This window comes from Gadus morhua, chromosome 21, assembly GCF_902167405.1.
Source record: "Gadus morhua chromosome 21, gadMor3.0, whole genome shotgun sequence".
Classification (NCBI taxonomy): Eukaryota; Metazoa; Chordata; class Actinopteri; order Gadiformes; family Gadidae; genus Gadus; species Gadus morhua.
In genome coordinates this window covers 19,767,296-19,791,175 of record NC_044068.1, presented here as the reverse complement: position 1 = coordinate 19,791,175, position 23,880 = coordinate 19,767,296, and the positions used below count along the sequence as shown (strand labels likewise).

Genomic DNA, 23,880 nt, shown 5'->3' with positions numbered 1-23,880 from the left:
GTGCTTTTGGACCCATTCTTGCCTCTAGAACTCTTTGTTCTGAGAAGCAGCACATGATCTGTTGTTCCCATGGAGTCATTAGAAGTGGAAATGAGACATGGGACATCCTCCCCAACATTGTATACTAGTTATGGCTGGCCTATGTCCTATGCCCACACACGCTCCACAGACCTGGCACCCATAGAAACTCATGACCAACATCCACCTAGCTGTATAATCCTGAGCCCACCATGAGAGTTATTGGACCACCGGTCTAAGAGCTAAGCAGCATTCCCTGTACTGCGGATGAAAGTGAGGAGAATTAATTAAAAGGGTAAAAAAAAGCAGCACTTTTTCACTTTCTACCCCCCTTCCCAACCCCTTTCTTGGGTGAACTTATCTTTCAACTTGGCATTTCTCATTGGCCAGTGAGGTGGGGGGGAGGGGGGGATTTGCACTCTGATTGGCTGCTTGGGAACACCCTATGGTGGAGCCATACAGGGGGGGTCCGGTACAAAGGCTTAGCCCCAACTCTAGGTTGAACTAGCACACACACACTGAAATATGCACAATCACACATACAAACACACACAAAGGCACACATACACAAACACGCACAGACACACACACACACACTCACAGGTCCTCTAGACATAGTGTTTCTGTCTGCATCTTTAGGGCCATTAATGACGGAGCCGATTGAGGCCTGCTGAAATATTACGGCTACAGCCTCACACCAAAGAGGGACCCCACTAAACGCCTTTCTCTTGTCATGCCCGAGAGGGTCGCTGAGCTGAAAGGGCCCCTCATAGGAGAGGAGGGGTCTGATGGTGCAAGACTGGAGCTTTTTTTATTATTTTATCCACAGTACATTAACCTAGCATCTAGTGCTAAGAAGTGTCTGTGTGTGAGTGTGTGTCTAATGTGCCCTGGGTGGGATTCTAGATTCGGAAACAATAGATATTAGATACAGATGGAAAGGTAAACAGAGGTACATTGGCTAAGCAGCTAAAAAGGGAATGGGTCATTATTGTAAATGATCTATTGTGCTTAAGCTATTTAGCGCAGGGCATAAGCCGACACACTGCCAGGCACGGTCACTGGTCTGACCTGGAAACTGGCAGGTTCAGAACACTCACTCATTGTTTTACAACTGTACTACTTCTCTGTGGTCTGCTGAAACAACAATGACTAGAAATAGAACAATGATAATTAAATTTTTTATTCATTCTAAATCAGGCAACTTGTATTCCAATGTAAGAAGACTAGCTCCGGGGCAAAGAATTTAATAAACTAACAAACACTCACGCACCCATCCATTGAACAAATATTTCAATAGAAAGAGTCCGAGTCTCTGTCCAACAGAGTTGGGACAGGTCGATTTTAACGGGCATGTGTTCACGTATGGACGGACCCTGCTCTGGAACCTAAGCACTTTTGTAACATCAGGCTCCAGAAGGTATCCAATCCCATCACAGCCTTGTTTCCCAGCGTGGTTGCCGGCCTTTGGGATGTGGAAGAGCTCCCCAGACCACTGTGCAGTTCCTCATCATGTGTGTCAGTAGAAACGAAGCTCAACTCCCTGAGTGACAGCTCAGCCATTAAGGCTTTGCAACGGTGATGTAATGAGACTATGCTGTTAGCTTTTACACCATGGCCTCAGCTCCGGTGTCGTCACCACGGCGACCGGGTCCTCTCCAGAGCCACGCTGACCTCCAGCCATGCCATGCATCGCCATGGTTGCAAGTAGAATGGAGTGGTGAAGGCTGGGTGGAGAATGCTAATGCCATCATTAGAGAATGCTAGTGAGTGCAAAGAGAGGAACAACACTAAACTAAACGTGTTCCATGTTTAGGCTTCACACATCATACTCTCTCTCACGCACACATAGATAACACACACACACACACACACACACACACACCGAGTCTATATATTATCTCCTGTGGGGACTGTTGGAACAATGGAATGAAGGAAGTCATTGTGTGTGTGTGGAGGGGAGGGGTCAGGTTGGGGGGGGGGGGCTGCTATGGCAACACAACTCTCTCCCTGCCTGTGTCCTTAGGTTGTGTTCAAATGATCACATTAGTATCGTCACATCCAATCAATCACTCGTATCCTGACAAAGACAGTTCGGGGGCTTTCCACTGCTCCATATTTATTTGGTCTTTGATTATTCATAAAAACAGAATCACACAATAAAGATAAACAGTTAGAATACAACGACATTCCACAAATCACCCCGATTTCAGATTTTAATTGCATGAAAACGGCTTTCATGAGTAAAAGGCTTTCATTTTGAATTTTTCGTCTTTGAAAATCACAGCAACACATTGGAGTCCTGGAGGCTCCTGCCCCGCAAACACTTGGAGTACCCCCGGTCGTCTAAGTGCAGCATGGCACACACCTGATTGAGCTTGCAGGCGTCCCTGCAGCGGATTCTCTCGTCGTAGCTCACCATGAAGTGGCTGAAATACTTGTCAAAGCTGGTGGCCTGTGGCAGCCTGAAGCTCAGAGCCAGCTGCAGCAGACTCTGGGGCCGCAGGTCCTCCAGCCCAAAGGCCTCGCTCATCACGTACTCCCGCCTCCAGTCGGCCCGCCGTCTCTCGTTGGCCTCGGTCAGGTTCAGATAGTACTGCCAGATGTCCTTTGATTCATAGGGAGAGAGAGGGAACCACAGAATGAACCACAGAAAGAAAGAAAGAAAAATAAAGAACTAAGCAGAAATGTCTTAACCTCTTATTGAAAGGCAAGGTTGATAAAAAACTCAGGTTAGAACAAATTCCCTACATCTATCTTTCCTGTCATCAGTATAGAGTATGTTTCAGTCAATGGTCATGACTAAATCACAGTATTAGCAGGAGGTTAATACGAATACTACTAATCAACCATCAATACAATGTCATCTTGCGGCGTTGTTAAGATCCAGAAATAACGTAATGTCTGTTATTACACGGCTCTTCTCGGTGCTGTGGAACGCTCAGTTCATTTGCATGGGCCTTCCAGCGATGATTTATTTTTTCGATAATTGACCGTTGCTAAGCATATAATGACCGCTGTCAAGAACGGTGGATTTTTTGCCTCCGATTCAAGTCTTTGGTATCGCTCCGCAAGTAGTCCGGTAACTTATCAACCCCAGCGTATTCTGTTTGCCGGACTATTTCTTTGCTGATCAACACTACAAATGATAATTGTAAAAAGACCCACCGTGTGAAGTTATTCTTTCGTTTTGGCAAGTAGCCGTGTAATAAGCAGGATAATATATAGAACGTAATATATAGAACGTCGGCGGTCATTATCAAAAATAAGCCTATATTCCCGATGATGACCGGCGTTCTATAAATTATCCCTTACTTATACAACAGTTACTTCCGACCAAGTAATTTGATTTGACATTTAAGAGGCATTCCATGAGTTCTGATATAGAGTATAACAACACTGGGACTTTTAACTATGCATGTATCAATCCGCTTTACAGGATTTTTAATAACCGTTAATGTTATTAACAGTCTTTATGTAGCTTAAGATTGCAACAAACGTTGCAAATAAATGGAAATCTACAGATAAATGCACAAAGTAGCAATCTAGTGTGTTTATGTGTTGCTTGGCAACAGTTCAGTCCCAGTCCAGCTGCGGATTTATTTGTGTTGGCGGAGCCAAATAAATAAATTATTACTTGTTACCGTAAATAAATAAATGGCGCTTGTAGAACTGTTGAATGAAAGCAATATCACACTCAAGGTTGTGCGAGTGTGATGACATCAAGGCTGTGATTATCTTCGGCACTCGGTCTACGGTATCGTACCTGTGACCAAATCACAGCCGTGCTGATATTCAGTACAACAGCACTGCCTCTCGTGTGATATTGCTTAATTATATGTCTGGATGTTCACATGTTTTTTTCACATTTTAACAAACAGCATCCCAAATAGCATTTCGGGAAGTTGATCTAAAAATCTGAGCATAATAAATAAAAGACTTTACAAATGTTTTATTATGAATATGTAACTTTCTGAACAATAGACTTTAACTATGCATGATCCAGGTTGTTTTTTCACAATTCTTACCAACAGCGAGAAGTCTTTGGCGTCGTAGAAAGCCATGCGGAACGCTGGGTTGTTGGAGTAAGGCTCCGACACACTCTTGATCGGTGTAACCGCCGGCGAAACAAAGATAGAGTTCACTGGTTTTCCTGCAGATTACATGACAGTATAAGCATCATATCGTTGTGTACAGAGAATTCAAATAGTTACGTTGTCTCACAGTCCACCAACCTAACTATGAATTCCTAATTCCAACCTAATTGGTCAACTAGACATATAACTAGACGTGATCAACTGAGCAGGACAGCCCACCTAGCGGTGCCCACACTACAGTTTTTCTCAACACATTTTCTCAACACAAACTATAGCTCAATTTCTCAAATCTCTAAACACAAAACTGAAAAGATTTAACCAACAGCTTCCTTTTTGAAAGTTGTAATTAGGTGGTACATACTGTTGCCATATTGTAATACAATACTGTGAATATATCATATAAATATTGCATTAACACAATTGTATCAGAATAGGATACAATGCATATTTGTCTAACCAATGAGCTCTAATGGGCTAAACTCACAATCCAGGCTTCCCAGAGTCATACTGTACACCTATAGTTGATTAGAATGAGAATACACCAATACTATCTATTTTGGCAAAACTCACACTACAGTATTTGCACTGATAGGTAAAATGAAAAACACTACATTAAGAAAATTCTCAGACTGTCTTTCGGGGAATGTAATCATGCACGAGTACAAAAAGGTAACAAAGTATTTTTTTTTTACTGTAATACAGTAACATGTTCAGCTGATCGGATTGCAAAAGAAGCTTTTCGTAGGCCAACAAAAAATAAGAATAGAAAAGTTTGTGTATACATGTGGAATTCTGCTCCAGTTGTACTAGTCTGACTACAGGCCTGGGCAGCGTCTCTGTTATTCGGACCTCACCGGGCTCCGTCCTATTGGCTTGAGTATTAAACAAGCAGAGAAATCGATGGTGAATGATTGTTCTCTGGGTATTTGGCCAGATGTTTGATGTATTTCCAAGGAAACGGAAACGTTTGTATTGGCTTTGAGTGCTGGTTCCTAACCCCATCAACCCAGCCCTCATGAGGGGACAGCCCTCCCTCCATGTACCTACCTTCTTCATCCAGCAGCACCATGACGCTGTCTCGGTGGGTGTGGCCATAGAAGTGGCCTGTGATCACATGGCTGTACTTTCGAAAGATGTACACCAGCCTCTCGTTGTGGCGCTTTCGTATAGCGGTGACGTCTCTGGTAAACGGCAGGTATCCGACCGGCACATGTGCTATGATGAACACCTGTAGAGAGAGTTGGAGGAGTGGTCTGGTCAGATGATTTTCAGACTATAAAGAATCTCCATTCTGGAGTACAACCGTTATTGTAAATGACCAATACTAGGTAGAGATTCATAGAGTACAATCACAATACAAAATACTGTAAATACTGAAAGCCAAGAGCAACATGGGTTGTATATAAAATCAATCAATTGAATGAATTCCCTTTGAAATGTCCAAATGTATCCCTTTTGATTTAAGGAGCTCTCCCTCATGTTCCTGATCTTCTGAAGGCCTCTACCTTCTCCAGGTTCTGGGCAGCTCTCTCCAGAGTGCCCTGTAGCCACAGGAATTGGCCCGCGGGGTCTGTATCGTTGGCTGTGGCTTTGTCTGGACCGTAGTACAGGATGGTGTTGAGACAGATCACACGCAGACCGGGCCGGGCCAGCTGGGAGTAGAAACCCCCTGGGAGAGAATCACATGGAACACACTGGTTCATGCTGCTCAAACACCTCACACCCATCAGAGAGTTCACCTTATTTATTGTATAAATCAGACATGTTCCCCTGCTTGGTCTTTTGATGGTGAAATGGCAGGATTGTCATTAATATGTCTAGAATTGTCCTGAATGTATTTAGATTCATCAACAATTAAAATGGCTTCAGTTGGAAAAAGCCATGTCAATCAAGTTTTGCAGCCAGGGTGAAAATAGGAACACAGACAGACTCACAAAACCAGTAATGACACAAGAACAACAGTAAGACACATCGGCTGTTCTGACCAGTTTGGGTGCAGTTCAATGACACATTATGTATTATGACACTTCAGAGTCCTTCTTGAATTTTTTTTAAAGATTATATGAGGATGTGAACCTGAGCAGCAGCAGCTTACTATGTATTATCAGATGAGAGTGGAGGGAAACAATTGAACTAAAAGCACATTCCTGAAAAAAAGCCAAACAATTCTGGGATAATTTCCTAGTTAATATCTGTGAATGTTAATTTATTCTTATTTCATAGATAGTTTGTTAATGTATTCACACTAGTTTGTCTTAATGTGATCTCAATTTCGTTGGTGATACTGTATTCATTTGTTTTTACAACCTGTCCTGTTGTTATTATGCGTTATGGGCGTTTCGACAGTACCCTTATGGTACCGTTATTGGTACTGTCGGGGCTGAAGCCGGATGGCGATAGCCGCTGCAGCTACGTAAGCATCGTGACATCATAGCAGCGCGTCACAGTGTAGCCTGCTAATAAATTCAATGAAAAAGGAGAACACGACCCATTAAACAAAGAGCAACAATGGAGGGCGTCCAAGAAGGAAGGCAAACTTTTGAGCGACAATTCAATAAACAAAGGTTTCGCCGTTTTCCAGAAATACCTTGCGGGCACTGTGTCTGTTTGTTTTTATCCCCATGTCACACAGAAGGTTCGATTCTGTCGACCAATCAACGGACGGCGTATACCCAAACGGAGGAGTACCGAAAAATAGGCACAGCTCAGAGCGCTTATTTTGGGACCAATATAACCAACCGCGCCACAACGTACCGCACCGAACCGTACCGCACTGCACGATGGAAACGAGGCATGAGTTTCCCCCTGGGGGCCCGTTTAGACCCTACCTTCACCGAGCGTACGGAGTGCCTCGTCTTGGAGCCAGGGGGCCCAGAGCTTGGCAACAGCCTGGTAGATGGCGTTAGCAGAACCGGGCATCTGGTCCTTGGAACAAAAGGGAAACACTTGTGAATGGGTTGATCGGCCTGAAGTCATGGTCCACAATGTTGCCTATTGTTGACGAGATTGAACTAGTGGGTTGGTTGGCATCGAGAGGCTGGCCTGGTGGGTGCAGTTCCCCTGGACTCCTCCGTTTCACTATAGTGAACCGGAGCCAGGAATGTCCCTGTTATGTATGCAATGGATAGTTGCATCGTTATTCCCATGACTTAGGGGGGCGCACCTGTGAAATGTGTTACTTGTAACATTGTTCTGGTGCTAGTAAATCTAAAGTTACAATTGAAATCAACGTCTTGACCTGCGTTCTTGTGTCTATAACTCAATAGTTTAAGTTATGCTTATATTATATGAAGAACATAATATACCCTACATTATATATGGGAAAAGCATGTCAGCATAGCATTTTTTATTAAAATAATCCAAGATCTCAATAGCATTGTAGTTTGCATCTTCGCGGGGGCAATAACGAAGCTAACAGCGGTGGGAGCCCCGAGTGCCTCGCCGTGTTACCTGCCCAGGAGACGGGCAGCAGAACTCCTCTCTGTAGAGACATCATTTGGCCACGATCTCTTCTCATAGGCAGAGTACTCTGCCCTAAACAACAGCCTTACTAAAACGTCAAAAACCCGGATACGTCTCATAATCCAAATGTTCCAAATGGAGATAACTTCTTTAAATCAGGTAAAAACGAATCGGGCAGTGGAGCTAATGTTTGGCTGTTTGGCACATAGACATAGGTTTAACGGACTACGATGTGTGTGCGTGTAAACCAGGGGAGTCCAAACTACGGGAGGCCTGCACAAAACAAGAGCAACCAAAGAAAAATGTTGCTACAGGTGAACAAAAAGGGCAGAACCAAAGAAACACACGATAGCGATAGATAGAGTGAGAGCAGACATTTTTCGACACAGGGGGAAATGATATTTCCTCAAAGAGGTCAAGATGGAAGTGTTTCTGAATTTCAATGAAACTGTGGCAGTGATAAAGGACAACAGACCTACACGTCCTACCCGGGTGCCTAGCGAAAACAAAAAGAGAAAATGTGGGAAATCAACAACGTTAGCATGTCCAGAAACACAGTTGTGCGGCAAATCGAAGAACTTAAAACATCAAGTGCCCTATCTTGCATCCGGCACAATTGACTTATCACCGCATGTGTCGTTGCTAGTTTGCAACTGGCGCAGAGTGTTCTTTTCCCTCCCGCGCCACGCGTCGGTCAATTAGGGAATGATCTTGCGCCCCAAGGGGCGGTTCGGCGAAAGGAGGAGGCGTGTTCTTGCGCAAACGTTCCCTGGTGTGATTTTTTGCAGTTTCAGAAACCACTTGCGCCACAAACTAGGAAATACCTGGTTTAAGGTCAGTGGCGCGTTGTTTAGATGCTATTTTAAGGGCGCATGCATAATGTTGCTTGTGCACCTTTGCTTCTCTCATCTACCTAGCCACACATTCTTGGTAAGTTATTTGGGAAAGAACAGCTGATACAGCGGTAATAAGTTGTACTTTTAAATCAATGCATCTGCAAACACCGTACAGCAAACACATATTTTCTTGTCACAGACATCGTGTACATGCCCATAACTTTTAGGATTGATGAGTATTTGATTGTGAGAAAACATTGTTTTACCACGAGTGAGTGTTAATAAGAATGAATGAATGCGCGTGTGTGCATCCATCTGTTTAAACACACCCAAACTAACGCATAATACAGTCCATGGCAATGTATATTAACGGGGGGACACATGCATATTAGGAACACAAGTCGATAACGATAATGCATACAATACTGATAAGAAACAATGTTTATAATGTATTGCATATATCATTAAATAGAACCACAGTTACCGCATATCATATGTTATATCATATACGTTTTCTTTGCCGAAATTTATTTGAGGACTCAGTATTTCTGAAGTTGTGGAAGAAAACCTTATTCCATGTGTGAATTAGGCCATATCATTTGGCCATAAACTGAGCCATTTGAGGTTTGAAATTCATGTGCATCTGTCTCGTCTGAGACTGCAGACGCGCTGTGGAAATGTCAACTCGTCAGATTCAAATGCGCTCATCCCTTCTAGGGGATGGGAGCTGGCACTCTCATTGGTTTATTGCACGTTACGCCCAAACCACACCTACGGGTAATTAGGTTACTTCAGACCAACCCTTTTTAGATTTGCGCCGAGCGCAAGAGTAATTTTTTCCGCCGGTAAAATAGCGACATCGCCGTAGAACCGCCCACAAAGCTACTTGCTCTTGGCGCTTCTCACTTGCGTTTCAGATCGTTCAAATAGTGCCCCTTGTGTCAGATAAAGCTTGTACTTCAGACTTTTACTGGGCATACGCTCATTATTTTCAGTTCGTCAGAGACAAAGATAAGAAGAACCTTATAGTTAATTGCACTTTGTGTGTGAAACCAAAAGATCTCTCTACCTCACGAAATAGCACAAGTAATTTAATGAAAGGTCTAGTGCGGGGCCACGCCAACATCAAGCAAGTAACTAAAAGAAAGCAAACTGCGGATGAGAGTGGAGAAAAAAACGCTAAGCAGCAAAAACTAACATTCATCCGTTCTGCGATGCTTGAACCTCGAGAAGTGAGGAGAGTATGTAGAGTATGCATGTCGTGGCAGAGTATGATGTCGAAGATATGCTGTCTCCATCTTTTAGAAACATTGTGAGCAAGATCTTTTTCAGGCTAGCCACAAGAAGGTAAGCCTCCATTATCACGGCTTCAAAAGGTTAGTGCAACTGGGCTATAGACTAATAAAGGACAATTCCGGTACTTTGAACATTGAGCCCCCTTTCTGGCAAAATATCTGGCTATTTTCTTATTTATATTTTACATCTGCATTTCATTGGCTCTGAAGCTGTACTCTGCTAAACGACAATACAATTTAATCTAATCTCATCTATTTTCAGCATGTACTGCCAAGCAGAAAGACCTTTGCAAAGGACTTGGATAAGACATATATGCTGTCATGGCAAAGGAATCTAAAAGGACCATTGAAGAACAGCACCACGTGTCCACCACCGCTGATATTTGGAGTGCAAATAACAGAAGCTACCTCGGGGCGACTGACTGGATTGATGGTGAAACTTTGAAATGGAGGAAGGCGGCAATAACCTCCAAACGATTCAGGGGTCGCCATACATTTGATTAAATTGCCGCTGAGATCGAGGACATTTTCTAGGAATATGGCCTTACTCACGACAAAGTTACTGCATGTGTAACTGATGACGGGAGTAACTATGTGAAGTGCTTCAAGGAGTATCAGTATGTGGAGTCTGAAGATGAGGAGGAGGAGGAGGAGGAGGAGGAGGAGGAGGAGGAGGAGGAGGAGGACTGCGAAGGGGAAGTAGCGTTTACAGACCTTCACAGTGTACTGCGTGCTTACTGCTGAAGACAAAGATGCCCAGGCTGGGCTATGTGTACTGCCTCCCCACCATATATGCGCAGCCCATACACTTAATATAATTGCGAACAATGAGGTTGATAAATGGTTGGCAACCAATCCAGAATCAAGAGCGGTGTACCGCAGTGCCACAGCCAAATGTTCAGCGCTGTGGACAAAGACGAGCCACTCCACAGTCGCATCAGATTGTCTGGAAGAGGTTGGTGAGAAAAAGCTGATTGTCCCCAAGGTGGAACTCATTCTATGACGCCTATGCACGAATAACAGAAATGCCCCTCACTAACATAAGTAATCTCCTCACACAGTTTCAGATTAAATGCATGAATGACAGGGAATACCAGTTTCTCAAGGGATACTGTGCTATCATGAAGCCTTTCACAGTCGCATTGGACATCCTGCAGGGTGAGGACACTTGTTTTTAATGGGACACTTCAATCAATGCTAGAGGTTCTAATGGCCAAAACATTGATTCCAAAGCTGAGCTACTGGCTTTCGTCTCACTGCCTGAATTTAAGCTGCGCTGGCTAAAAGAGGAACCAGAAGAGACCACATCACTTTCCTCCTTCCAACGGAGGAGCCTGCAGCCCTGATGCCTGATGCCCCTCAACCTGCCGCGGTCACTCCAAGTGAGGAGGACTTTTTCTCTTTAGGTGAACAGGTCAGTGTCTCAGAACCGTTATTTCTACCGCAAAAAGAGGAAGATCTTGCGTGGACCGCGATTAAGAAGTACAAGACACGCCTCCTCCTACTACAAGTTACGCCTCCGTCCCAGGACGCAGACAGTCAGGCACTGTTGCCGGATTGGGCTGTTTTTTCCCCACTCTATTGAGCTACTTTTAATCACGCACCGACACACACACACACACACACACACACACACACACACACACACACACACACACACACACACACACACACACACACACACACACACACACACACACACACACACACACACACCGAACAGGATTGTCTTAACAAATGCCTTGCTTAAGCAACTCTGTTCTTTACCTTGTCAAATTAATATAATTTTATGTTTGTTTTATGTTTACAGCATTCTGAGGTTTATTTCTAAATTACTTTGCCTGTTACAGCAGAAAACAGTAAAATAATGTTTAGCTATTTTTAGGCCACTACCACTGTCATCTATAATTGCTGTAACATTTCAGTGTAAATGTTTTACAGCAACATGTAGGTTATTTGCAGTATTTCATGTAGTTTCTGTAATATATTTATTTTGGAGCAGTTACCTTGCAACTAAGGTTGCAAGCAAAATCCAAGAAACATCTTCATATTGTAAAAATAATAGATATACAATACAATACAATAGCATGCTGTATTGTGCTTTATATTACATAGCACTATACTGATAGTAATTGTGTTGGCAACTTTAATTTCCAGCCACTTACAGTCAGTTTGTTAAGGTGTACCATTCTGATGTTCCCTGGTTAGTCGGGGCTCCGTGCTGCAGTGGTTTAATTCCCTGAGATCAGAAATCCACCAGTTTTTGATAGAGAAGGACCAACCTTTTCATGAGCCGAGTAACCCTCTATTGGCTGCAGACCTGGCTTTTTAGTTGATCTTACTGATCACCTTAACACACTGAACAAGACCATACAAGGCAAAGACCAGTTCATACCACAACGTAATGCTTCTATTCTGTGGGGAAAACTATCTCTTTGAGACACAACTACGCACTTTCAATGGCAACATTGAAAGTGCTTAGTTGTGTCTCGATTGCTCTCCGGTATCAGATGTGCTTTTCTAACTCTCGGCTAAAAAGGGGAAATATGTGTCTTTGTCTCTGTCATGACACAATTCAGTCAGCGCTTCTAAGGTTTTTCTATCATTGAGAAAGAAATCAAGCTGTTCTCGCCTCCCAACCTTATTAAAGCAGAAGAAGTGGAAAAGAGTCTGCAATTAGAAATGATCAAAATGTAGTGTGATATTCTCTGAGGAATCAACATCAGCTTCTCTCCCTAATAGACTTCTACCGGAGCTAAATGCCAAGTTTCCTCTGCAGTTTACAGGAAAGCAATTCCTCTGAACTGCATTCAGAGAATGCTGTTCTTTCCGCATGCAGTTCAGACCTTAACCAGGTAACACTGGAATCTGTACTGATCAAAAGTTTAAAAAAACTGATGTGAACAGCTAAACAAAGGAATTTTTATTTTTATTATGATATGAGTAAAATTCTCAAGTGAGCACTAAGACTTGCAGGGTCAATGAAAAATGGCCTCTTGCCCCATCTCGGATAGCCCATGGCTTAGTTGACACATGATCTCACACGCTTCTGCTGCTTTCAGGCGTCAAGGCCTGGCACCTGATTCACACTGGATGCTTCAATAGATTTCCGAAGTCAGCCCTGAAAAGTAGGGCCCAAGTAGGACCCAAAATCTCAGCACTGTTCTAAACCACTCCAAATCAGGTCCAAGGAGGTGGCAAAGAGCTGACCGTTGTGTGAAGGGACAGGGCTGTACCTGAGGCCAGTAGTCATGGTTACCCAAGGCAGGGAAGACAGGTAGTGTGGGGAAGTGGCCTCTGATGGTCTCAGACATGTTCCCGATCGCCTGGATCACCAGGTCAGTGGACAGCTCAAAAGCCGGGACGTGGGGCGGACTGTCCCTGGAAGAATGAAACAGTTGTTGGCCAAAAGACTTCAGAGGAACAGCTGTGGAGAGAGAGGCTATGCTACTAGGGCCAGGGGTCCATATTGGGATCACTTATGGATTAATTAGCAGCATACCATGAGGAGCAATGAAGTGACACCATAGGGGCTGAATCGGATAGTTTCCACTAGGGGTTAAAAGGTACTCAGATAGTGGTGAGACCATGTGATGAACTTCTCACTTCTACATTAACACGAGGAAGCAAGAAAATCAAGATATGAGGATATTGTGGTGGGATAATCACACAAACACCCGCACACGCACACGCACACGCACACACGTACATACCCAGTCCATATGATGAAATCTGCCTGCGGGGTCATATGGTTCATGTGATTGAAGGCTGACTGGATGAGGCTGTAGGGAGAGTCGCACAGGAAGTCCCCATAAGGGCCTGCGTTGGCGGCGGGCGCCCCTTTGGATGACAGGCAGACCTTGGTGGGGTCATCGGCCAGGTGGTAGCTGGCGTCTAGATGGAGGTCTGTGATGTGCCAAAACCTCCCTGGCAGCTGAAGATGACCGTTGCGGGTAGCGTCTGACACCAACAGAGAGAAAACATTGCTTACCCTTCCACCTCCAGTAGACTGAGATCAAGTCTTCTGATCCGGACAACATACTAGGCTTGGTGCATTTCAACCTATATTATTTGGATGTATTTGTGTGGGAGGATTTGCATCAGTGAGATTTCAGTTTCAATTGTTTTAAATCAGTTTATATATTTATTGTATTTTCCGGGGTTTTTTTCAGTTACACTTTACTCTTAAGGGATTCTTTGTCGGATATATTTCAATATTAGTTTGTGAGATCCATTTCCATTTTGTTTCCCTTTCATTATATAGGCCTACTCATATTCTGAGTATAGTTACAGAATGGATACTATACGTTATGTGTTTATGTGTTTACGTTATGTGTTTTCTCACCAGTACAGGGCGGGGGACAGCTGTCCCAGGGTGGTTTCTACCGGTTGGTTTTTAATGCGACCAATACACTTCATGAATCATGATGATAGATTTCAGTCACATAATATAGAGTTATATCAAGTATTTTTTTCCCCAATATTCCCCAACGCCACTGGACGGTGTGAGGCATCATGCATTGATCTCCTAATCGTTTTGGTAATCCCGTTTCCACTACAATCTCACCTCTGACGAACAGGCGAACGTCTTCCGCCGGCGCCGCGACGAGGAGAGCTGGGTACATAAGTAGAAAGCCCCCGAGGGAGAGGAGAGGGAAACGTCCCATCGTTGATTCTTAAACCTGGGCAGGCATAAGGCTGCTGACGGAGCAGGCTGTATCTTTAATGCTGTCACCTTATAGTTAGTGTCAAGTTTATGTTTACGGCTGTCTCTGTAAACAGGAAGTCAAACTGTCATGTGACAGGGACGACCCAATATGCCTGGACATTTGAACCACACGCTGCTCTATGAACATCCCCATGGCTTTAGAACATCATACAGAACTTGATAACATCCCACACATCTCTATAACATCCCACACAACTCTATTTTCATCCCACACAGCCAAGTTATTGATAAATTCACGGACAGCATTATCATACATCCTCATTTTGGGGGAGAACCTGAGATGACAGAACCAATTACGCTATTAAAGAAAAAAGCCCACTCGTTTTCATAGTACTAGACTAATATACTAAGTTAGAGTAACTGGTCTTTTTAAGGGATATTGAGTACTATAGGCCTAGATAAACCTTATAAAACCTTAACCCTCCGCATTGTGTCTGATATAATTACAATTCATAAAGTTTGCACATGTAATATGCACAATAAGATACAACACAACAGACCCAGAAAATTGCATTTGGCCTTTTATTTTATTTTATTTATTTTATATAAGATGATCCATCACAATGAAAATGTAATAAAAAAAACTTTAAAATAAGTAAAGAAAAACATAACCACTGTGTTAAAACATTTGGAGCATGTTGGATTGAAAAGTTCAGCATAATAGCCTACAGTTAATAAAAGCCTGACAACAAGAGACGTCACACCAGTCATGCCTTCTCATACGTCCGCACAGCGTGGATGTCTTCAAATGTCAAGCTCTGCATAAAAGGTTGAATGAAAAGGACACATTAATTAAGGACCCAGATCAGATCAACCACAGTACTGTACCTTTGCAAAGCGCAAACAATGTATACTTCACAAAGTAAAATTATTTGCCTAACTTATTGCCAGTCTAGATTTTGAGTCTAGATGAAAGTGCCTAGATTTTGTTTGACAAGTTGAAATCCATTAAAGTGCCAGATTGAGTGGGCGGTGTCCCTACTAAGGACCGGGCCTAATGGGCATGCTCAGTGGCTCAGTGCATATTTGTCCTGCGTCTGTCCAAATCCTTATGCCCAGCCTTAACTGAACCTAGGCCAGAAGCTTATGTATTTGATATTTAAGTCATGACCAGCTATGTTATCGTAGGCTAAAGAATTGTTTCCTGTGCTAAATTAGCTGACATATGTTTGACAAGACAAGCTAGGACATTCATTGGATACTAGTAGCTGAGTGTCAAGGTGTCCCTGAGCAAGCCACCTCACCCTGACTGCTCCTGACGAGCTGAGTGTCGTCAGTATGTGAATGGGTTAACGAATGGTTGTAAGTCACTTGGATAAAAGCGTCAGCAAAACCCCTGTAATGTGAAAATGTAAATGTAATACTAGTAGACATATTAAGTCCTTTCAGGCCGCCATGCTATTGGAGACTATGATAGCCCACAGAAACGCCTATGGTTACAACTTGTATCTAACATATAATAATGATATGCTTTAAGGATGTGGGTTTTCCCACTCTCCAGTTAGAGTACAGCCAGCATAACATTTTAAGAGTCAATGAATGGTTGATTATATTTGTCTGTGCCTTCAAGCATCATATTCGGCCAGCGAGTGAAAACAGATGGAATTCAGATATTGGCCTATAGAGGTGTTCGGTTGTATGTTACCGTATTCTAGTTACATAAAGTCAAACATCAATTAATAATCACAGCCGGATAATGATTATTGTAATGTATAATTGATGTGTCATTACCATGACCATCTTGCCATCCTGAATTTCTCTGACAAACTTGGTTTCTTTGCCATCCCACTTCTGGACTTGGATGAGTTGATGACCCTCCAGGCTGACAGTGGTCTGTAGAGTTAGGGAAGAATTTGGTGTCAGTGCCTGAAAACATGTTCTAAACCACTCAGTAAAGATAATAGGTCTCTTTAGATCAACTCATTGTGCTGGAACAGAGGACGATACTGGATCAAAGAGGAAGGCTGTGTGCCTGTCAATCTACCTTGCAGCTGCGGTCATCCGCCGTGGCCTCGTCAAACTCCTCTCCCAGGCTGAAGGAGATCTCGGTGTTCTTGAAGGTGCTCTGGGTCTGGATCACCAGCTTTTCCCCGTCCTGGCGGATCACCACCGTGGGCTTGGTCACGTTGCCCACCTGCCGGGTGGCGAAGCCCACCCCTGTCAGGAGATCCGCTCACATCAGATCACATGCCTTGGCACTGGTAGCACACAGAACAAGAGATGGAGGCCAACTCACCCAGGGCCTTCATGTAGTCATCAAAGTTCTCGCTGTGGACTAGTTTCCAGGTGGCACAGAAGGCTTCGACCATGGTGGAGCTGAGAGAGTCAGGAGGAGAGTGAAGCTTTGGGAAACTTTTCTCTTCATCCTTGAACCCTTCTCGCACTCATTAATATGTACACTGGGGGCTGGCCTGTCATTGGCTCAGGATATTTTCCCCAACATGTGATAGGTCTAAAGAAACCCCCTTCACCCCCACTGTTTAAACTGGGTCAGGGCTCCAGCTCAACCAGACCCCCTGTTGTCTTTAACGGGCATTTACTATTAATGACATGATCAGACATTACCTCACACTAGTGTCCATTATGGTTACAACATGGTCCCTTGTTAGGATGGATGGCCAACACAGAAACACCCTGCCCGTTCCTAAATGTAGCGAATATGTTTAATGATGGATGCATGTGTCGGAGGAACCACTCAGCCGAATCATCCTGTTTGACAGGCTATTGTCCTTACGTACATTCATTGCCATCCCACGATTAATTGCTAGCCCATGAGATTTCTCTATGCCAAGCAATGAAGAGGGCCGTTCACAGCCGTCTGTGGGAAGCCTTATTGTAACGGTGGTAGGGTAGATGAAGGCTCCCAGCAGCTCTGCCAATGTGGCCTCTATGCTGCTGCTGGGACCCAAATGCACTTCTAAAGCCCGCTCGTGTTTACGTCTTGGTAAAGAAATCCTGATAATGCGAACATGCACTAAACTCAATTCATATGGAAATAGACTACTAGGTGGGAAATAATTGCACTATACATTATTCATATTATTAGCTTATTAATAATACTTGTTTATAATCTTAATACAATTTAGCTTATAAATAATACTAATAATAATACTAATAATAATACTAATATTTTTTTTATTATTAAGGAGCTGTCAGTTAAACGCGTTATTAACGGCGTTAACGCAAACCAAATTTAACGGCGTTAAATTTTTTATCGCGCGATTAACGTAATTATTTTATAAAAAAAAAAATAATATATATATATTTTTTTTTTTCTTTGGCTCAAAACAAAGAAGCAGTAGCCTGACTGCTATGTTCAAATGACATTTGTTCAAAGCAGTCGTTTAATTGCACTATAGGCTCTTTTTTTGTATCGTCCTGTTTTGATCAGTGTATATGCCAATGTTGTTATCAATAAAAAATCATTTGCACAAGGCAAGCCGATGCACTTCACCATGTTGATAAGAGAATTAAAATGAGAAGAATTATGGGACAAAAAAATCAAGGGATATTTAGCATAGAAAAATGTTTTTTTCTAAAAGATTAAATATTTTAATCGCTTGACAGCTCTAGTACTCGTTTTGACCGAAAGCGTAAGGGTCGCTGGCCCCTCCCCCTGGCTGCACACAGTACTACAGGCCTTAGTATAAAGGCCTACTCTATTGGGTATTAGTGTAGTATAAAGGCCTGGTCTACTGGGTATTACTGTAGTATATAAGCATAGTCTACTTGGTATGACTGTAGTATATAGGCCTAGTCTACTGGGTATTACTGTAGTATATAGGCCTACTCTTTTGGGTATTACCGTAGTATATAGGTCTAATCTATTGGGTATTACGGCTGTATATAGGTCTATTCTCCTGGGTATTACTGTAGTATATAGGCCTACTCTATTGGTATTACTGTAGCATACAGGGCTTCTCTATTGGGCATTACTGTAGTATATAGGCCTACTCTATTGGGTATTACTATAGAATATAGGTCTACTCTATAGGTATTACTGTAGTATATAGGTCTACTCTATTTGGTATTACTGTAGTATATAGGCCTAGTCTGCATTGTTCAGAGCATCTTGACCGGCTGTATCACCGTCTGGTACGGCAGAACTTCTGCTTTGGACCGCAGAGGACTGCAGGGAGTGGTGAAGGCTGCAGAGAAGATCATCAGAACCCCACTGCCCTCTCTGCAGATCATCTACCACCGCAGAGTCCACAGGAGAGCTGCCTCCATACTCAAGGACCCCACCCACCCCCAGCTTGGACTGTTTACACTTCTACCCTCAGGACGGAGGTACAGAAGTAAGAAGTCCAAAACAACCAGACTAAAGAACTCTGTCTTCCCCACTGCCCTCTGACTCCTTAACAACAGATAGGAGTCTGTTGTTATTGTTGTTACTGCCGCCACTGTTTACATTTTGCTCATGCACTACGGCACACTTTCTTGGATTTGCACCATTCCATTTGAATTCGTTTATTTTAACTTAAATGCATTATTTCATCTAGTTGCTGCTCTTCTATTTATCTTGTAAATTGTATATTCTATATTGTTGCAGATTTTTTCTATTCTATTTGTATATTGTACATTGCATATATATTTTTTTTCTTTTATATTTCTTTCTTGGCATTCAGTCTGTGGAACACAAGGGTAGAATTTCATTGTATGACTGAGAATACGTTTCTTATTGTGCATATGACAATAAACACTTTGAACTGAATTGAATTGAATTGTCTACTATGGGTATTACTGTAAGACATAGGCCTAGCCTACTCGATTAGGTATTACTGTAGTATATAGGCCTACTCTTTTGGGAAATGCTGTAGTTTAAAGGCCTAGTCTACTCTACTTGATATTATTAAGCGTAATGTATTATATATATTAGAATTATATATATAGCGTATAGATTATAAGATGTAAATTAACATACACACATGAACTATTTACAAACACTGGCCGATATCATAGATATGTAATCTAAAGCACAATATTTATTAGCGGCAGTCAAGATTGAAATGCATCTTTTTACAGGGTATGTGCAAATATACTGCGATGTAAAACTATACAGACTTGACATACAGATAATAATAATTCATAATGAATTTGTAAATGAATGTTGATGTACAAATCAAAACACACAAAAGGCAAAGATTTACAATGGAACACATCATTGTCAACCAAAGAAGAGATAAAAGTTGTATTTTACATCACCTAATGGAATGTTTTTCAAATAAAACAACTTCCTTGTGCAATTAGAGACACTCCTGCAACTACGCAGCTGACATTCAGATAATAAATGCTTTTGGTAGCAACTCAGCCCATCACACAATATACAATTCTTATAATTTTTTTCAAATGGAAAACAACCTTTTTTTCCCGAAGGACACAATTTGAATGTTTTTATCAATATCACATTGTTATCCACACAGGGGATATTACGATTTATGGGCCACCTTGATGACCTTCATCTTTAATCTCCAACCAGCGTTATTACTAAATCATCATTGAAACTGGTGTTCTTGTCACTGATATCACAGTTCTTAACCACTGAACGTTATCTCCCCAACTGTCTTCCAGTGACCTAATCCTGGCTGATGTTGCATAGAGACAATGAGTGGCAGTTTATCAAGTTAAGACCAGCTGGGTGTGTGTGTGTGTGTATGCCCTTCTTCTTCATGCCTCCCTCCTGTCGTCCGCTGGTGCGTTGTGATGAGACTGATGGCTCGACTCCAGCGTCTCACCACATCTCCCGTCAGAAGAACATTGGTCCAACATCAAGGGGGACGGGGTGATCATCACAGAGGGAGGGGCATTACTTCCCCTCTGCCTTCTCCTCCTCATCCCCGGGGCACTGTGCAGGGCAGGTGGACGGGCCCTCACCAGCTCCATCAGCGTCCTCTAAGACACACACACAGCACGATATTCATAGATGCAGAGGCTGGTGTTTACATTGAAGGGATTTTGCTGATGCTTTCACCCAAAGCGAATTACAACCATTCATGCACACATTCACAAACCGCCGGCAGAGTCAGTCAAGTTAGTCAACCAGAGTCAGGAGCAGTTAGGGTGAGGCGTCTTGCTCAGGGACACCTTGACACTCAGCTAGGAAGAGCCGGGGATCGAACTAGCAACCATCTGATTACCAGTCAACCCGCTCTGAGCTACTGTCATCCCTGTTTTGGCTCAGACACGCAGGCATAAACACAGGGACATACCCTGCATATTATTATTTAATACATCTGTCTCCATAAATGTCCATGCATAGAAGGGGTAATAAGGCATAAGGGATGAGACACATTCAGGTTCCCATGTAAAGAAATATAGATATCAAATATATAATATTGAGATATTTTTGATAACATTTAAAATAAATGTCAAAATATGTTTGCTGTTAGGCTATCATCATTAACTGAGTCCAGTCTCTTTATGAGACATTCTCGTATTATTTCTCACTAACACTAAACTAAAATGTAAGCATTCATCAGCAAGTTACTATCACTACATTTTCACGTCTGTCAATCCTCTCATCTCGTGGCGTCACTGTCTGTTGGTGTTATGCTATGATACTGGTCCAAAAAGAGTCAGGAGAAACCACACAAAGTTGTCAGTCAAAAAACGACAGTAAGGCCTTTCACAATGGTGGCCCCTTCCTCATCTGATTGGATATATAGTACAGTATAGGTTTATCTCCCTCATCTTTTTGGATAGATAGACTATATTGATGTGTCTACCTTCTCTGATTGGATATATATACACTATAGCTTTATCTCCCTCATCTTTTTGGATATATAGACACTATTGATGTGGCTACCTCCTCTGATTGGATATATAGACACTATAGGTTTATCTCCCTCATCTTTTTCGATTAATAGACACTATTGATGTGTCTACCTCCTCTGATTGGATATATAGACACTATAGATGTATCTTTCTCCTCTGATCGGATATATAGTCTCTATAGATGTATCTACCTCATCTGATGGATATATAGTGCACTATAGATGTGGCCTCCTCCTCTGATTGGATATATAGACACTATAGATGTGTCCTCCTCCTCTGATTGGATCGGACTGTCATGTGATGCAGTGTGCTCTTCCTGTTGTCAGTGGGTTTGTTACTCCGACCTTATGATCCTAGAGACCGAGAACCTGCTCTCACTACACTCAGTGACTGATCATGTGTCCATGCTCATATCGATGCCCAACACAGACACTTTACTGTTCAGATCTGCAACCAAGGCCTCCACTCCTGTTATGGACTCATTCTTTCACATACTTTATCAAAATATTGCAATAAAGGAACATTTAGAACAAGATGCTTTTTGAAAGGAAACCCTGTATGTGTAGTATGTCCGGCTGTAAGGAGAAAACAGACAGAGCAACATATCCGCACCCACGACTGAGAGCTCTGCCAGTTTGTTGGACAGCTCCGCGGAGCCGGACGGTCCGGCGGCGGCCCCCAGGAGGTCGGGGATGGCGTTACGTCGCCCGGTACGTGCCGTAGACGCAAAGTCTGTCACAACGGGCTCCACATCAGTCATGGCGGGCAGCTATCCTCGTAGCCTCATAGCCCTGGGAGAAACACAACACCCAACAGTTTAGAGTAGGATTATTACAAGGGTTTTTCAATTCAGCTCAATGCATATAACTAACACAGTTCGAGTGACGGAAACCCTGATAGTTCACATACGTGTTGTCCCCACCAGCATGGACTCAAACACACAGTTGGATCGATAGCCATTTCTAAATGCTGTAAGGAATTTAGCTATGCCACTCCCCTGTGCTTCATTGCTATTGAGCTGTGGGAATTCTCTTTTAGGCCAAGTGTAAATCTAAGTGGTGGTGGGCACACATGTCCTGGCATGTGTGAAGTAACACGTGAACTGCACTACTTTCTTAGTGTCATTGTGTAGAAGTACCGTGGTTGTATACTATAACTGTCTGAGTTTAAACTCATCAGAATCCAACGCTGGCCAGAAAAAGCTCCCCCATCCGAACACATAGCGTTATATATAGTTGTCCCCCTTAACCCTCTTGCATGTGCCTCATAGAGCCTGTGAAGAAGAGCTTATGCTCTGTCCTTCCACCAAAACATCCTATGTTTAAGAGGATTTAATTATAATGAGGTTTCACTTCCTTATCAATGTATAAAATAGTGTAGCAAAAGGCAGTTTGCGGATGAGAGTAATTATGATGAATGGCAATGCATTCGTTCACACATCGATGGGTCATTCTTTTGGAGAGAGTTAAAAAACAAATTGTTGCAATACAACTGCACACGATAACTTAAAGGTTGGGTAGGTGATTCGCTTTTTTGGCCATTTTTGTAAAATTACTTGAAATCCTTATCATAACCCGCTTACAGCCACTGAGTTAGAAGTACTGACATGAAAATTAAACAAGTCAATCATCTGTGGAACGGGCAGGGCTCGAAAAACTCCAGCCAATCATTTCCATTGCCACCGAGTTGCATTGGACAGTAAGTACGTCAATCAAACGGTCGTACTGCACTCCCCCTCCCCCGCGCCCCGAACCCCGCGCGACCCCTTCGTGCAGTACTCGTGACCCAGAGCTCGTGACCCAGAGCAAGCTCCTGTTTGTTGTTATCCTGCGGTAGCTACTGGAACTAGTTAATCCACATTTGGACCTAGCAGTAGAAGACAATTTCCATGGCAGACAAGACGCCACCATCCCCACCACCACCACCACCACCAGCAAAGAGAAGGAAAACTCTTTTTCAGAGAGTAATTGATAATAAAAACGCTGAAAGAGAAAAACTGAAATCAAGAATAATCCTAGGCGCTGCTTTCGAACGTTGGCGGCAACTGAAGGACGAGAAGGGTCTAAAAACCGATGCTTGTGTGGCGGTTGACCTAGTTTCAAAGTTTATACCGTTTATACTCGGTAATACCGGTGTGGAGACGAGTGTATTACTCGGTGTGAAAATGTCCACACCGCGGCAACCCTAGTGAAAACCAGGACTTCCAATACAATTATATGAAACAAACATACATTTTCTAAAAATAGTAATGATTTATGTGACCGTTTAATGTTTATAACATCTGGTGCAACCATAGCAGCGAGAACGTATTCTCAGCAGGGGGTGCTGGGAAAAAAAAACCTCAGCCTGCACTGGACTTGCAACTCGTTACATTGATAAAAAAAGATGTATAGCAGCGCAGCTCAATTACACCAGTGCATGCGCGCACAGTTGAAAATCGATCGTTCACATCCAGCTGCTCACAGAACAAGTTTAGCGCACCACCGCTACCCTCACACTTTTTCATGTAACCTTTTTTCAGCACTAGGTCATATGAGCATTAAATAAATGCTGCGTCTCAAAATGCCTTGGACAGCAGCGAGGATGACTCGCTTTGCCACGGGCCGAAACAGTTCGGAGCGACCACAGCCAGAGCGAACACAGCGGGGCAGAGGAGTGTCAGGAATAGT

General features: G+C 43.0%; 3 protein-coding genes across 3 annotated transcripts in view; all 3 read right to left on the bottom strand.

The window, feature by feature from the left end:
- Window positions 1–2,117: 2,117 nt before the first annotated feature.
- smpdl3a (sphingomyelin phosphodiesterase acid like 3A) lies at window positions 2,118–14,506 on the bottom strand. The gene is made up of 8 exons (XM_030345580.1): window positions 14,276–14,506; window positions 13,422–13,668; window positions 12,945–13,089; window positions 6,944–7,040; window positions 5,621–5,784; window positions 5,163–5,343; window positions 4,047–4,171; window positions 2,118–2,626 (listed from the first exon to the last, which is right to left on the bottom strand). The coding sequence occupies exons 1-8, from the start codon at window positions 14,373–14,375 to the stop codon at window positions 2,300–2,302; spliced, it is 1,386 nt and encodes a 461-aa protein (XP_030201440.1). The 5' UTR covers window positions 14,376–14,506; the 3' UTR covers window positions 2,118–2,299.
- Window positions 14,507–14,945: 439 nt separating this feature from the next.
- LOC115534538 (fatty acid-binding protein, brain) lies at window positions 14,946–16,965 on the bottom strand. The gene is made up of 4 exons (XM_030345581.1): window positions 16,674–16,965; window positions 16,422–16,594; window positions 16,169–16,270; window positions 14,946–15,195 (listed from the first exon to the last, which is right to left on the bottom strand). The coding sequence occupies exons 1-4, from the start codon at window positions 16,744–16,746 to the stop codon at window positions 15,145–15,147; spliced, it is 399 nt and encodes a 132-aa protein (XP_030201441.1). The 5' UTR covers window positions 16,747–16,965; the 3' UTR covers window positions 14,946–15,144.
- Window positions 16,966–19,400: 2,435 nt separating this feature from the next.
- The window catches only part of pkib (protein kinase (cAMP-dependent, catalytic) inhibitor beta), a 28,710-nt gene continuing 24,230 nt past the window's right edge, over window positions 19,401–23,880 (bottom strand). The window contains exons 2-3 of the mRNA XM_030345911.1: window positions 21,824–22,002; window positions 19,401–20,329 (exon numbers count right to left, since the gene is read on the bottom strand). Of these exons, the coding sequence (XP_030201771.1) occupies window positions 20,244–20,329; window positions 21,824–21,971 (234 nt within the window). The 5' untranslated portion in view covers window positions 21,972–22,002 and the 3' untranslated portion in view covers window positions 19,401–20,243. The remainder of the gene's footprint in view (window positions 20,330–21,823; window positions 22,003–23,880) is intronic.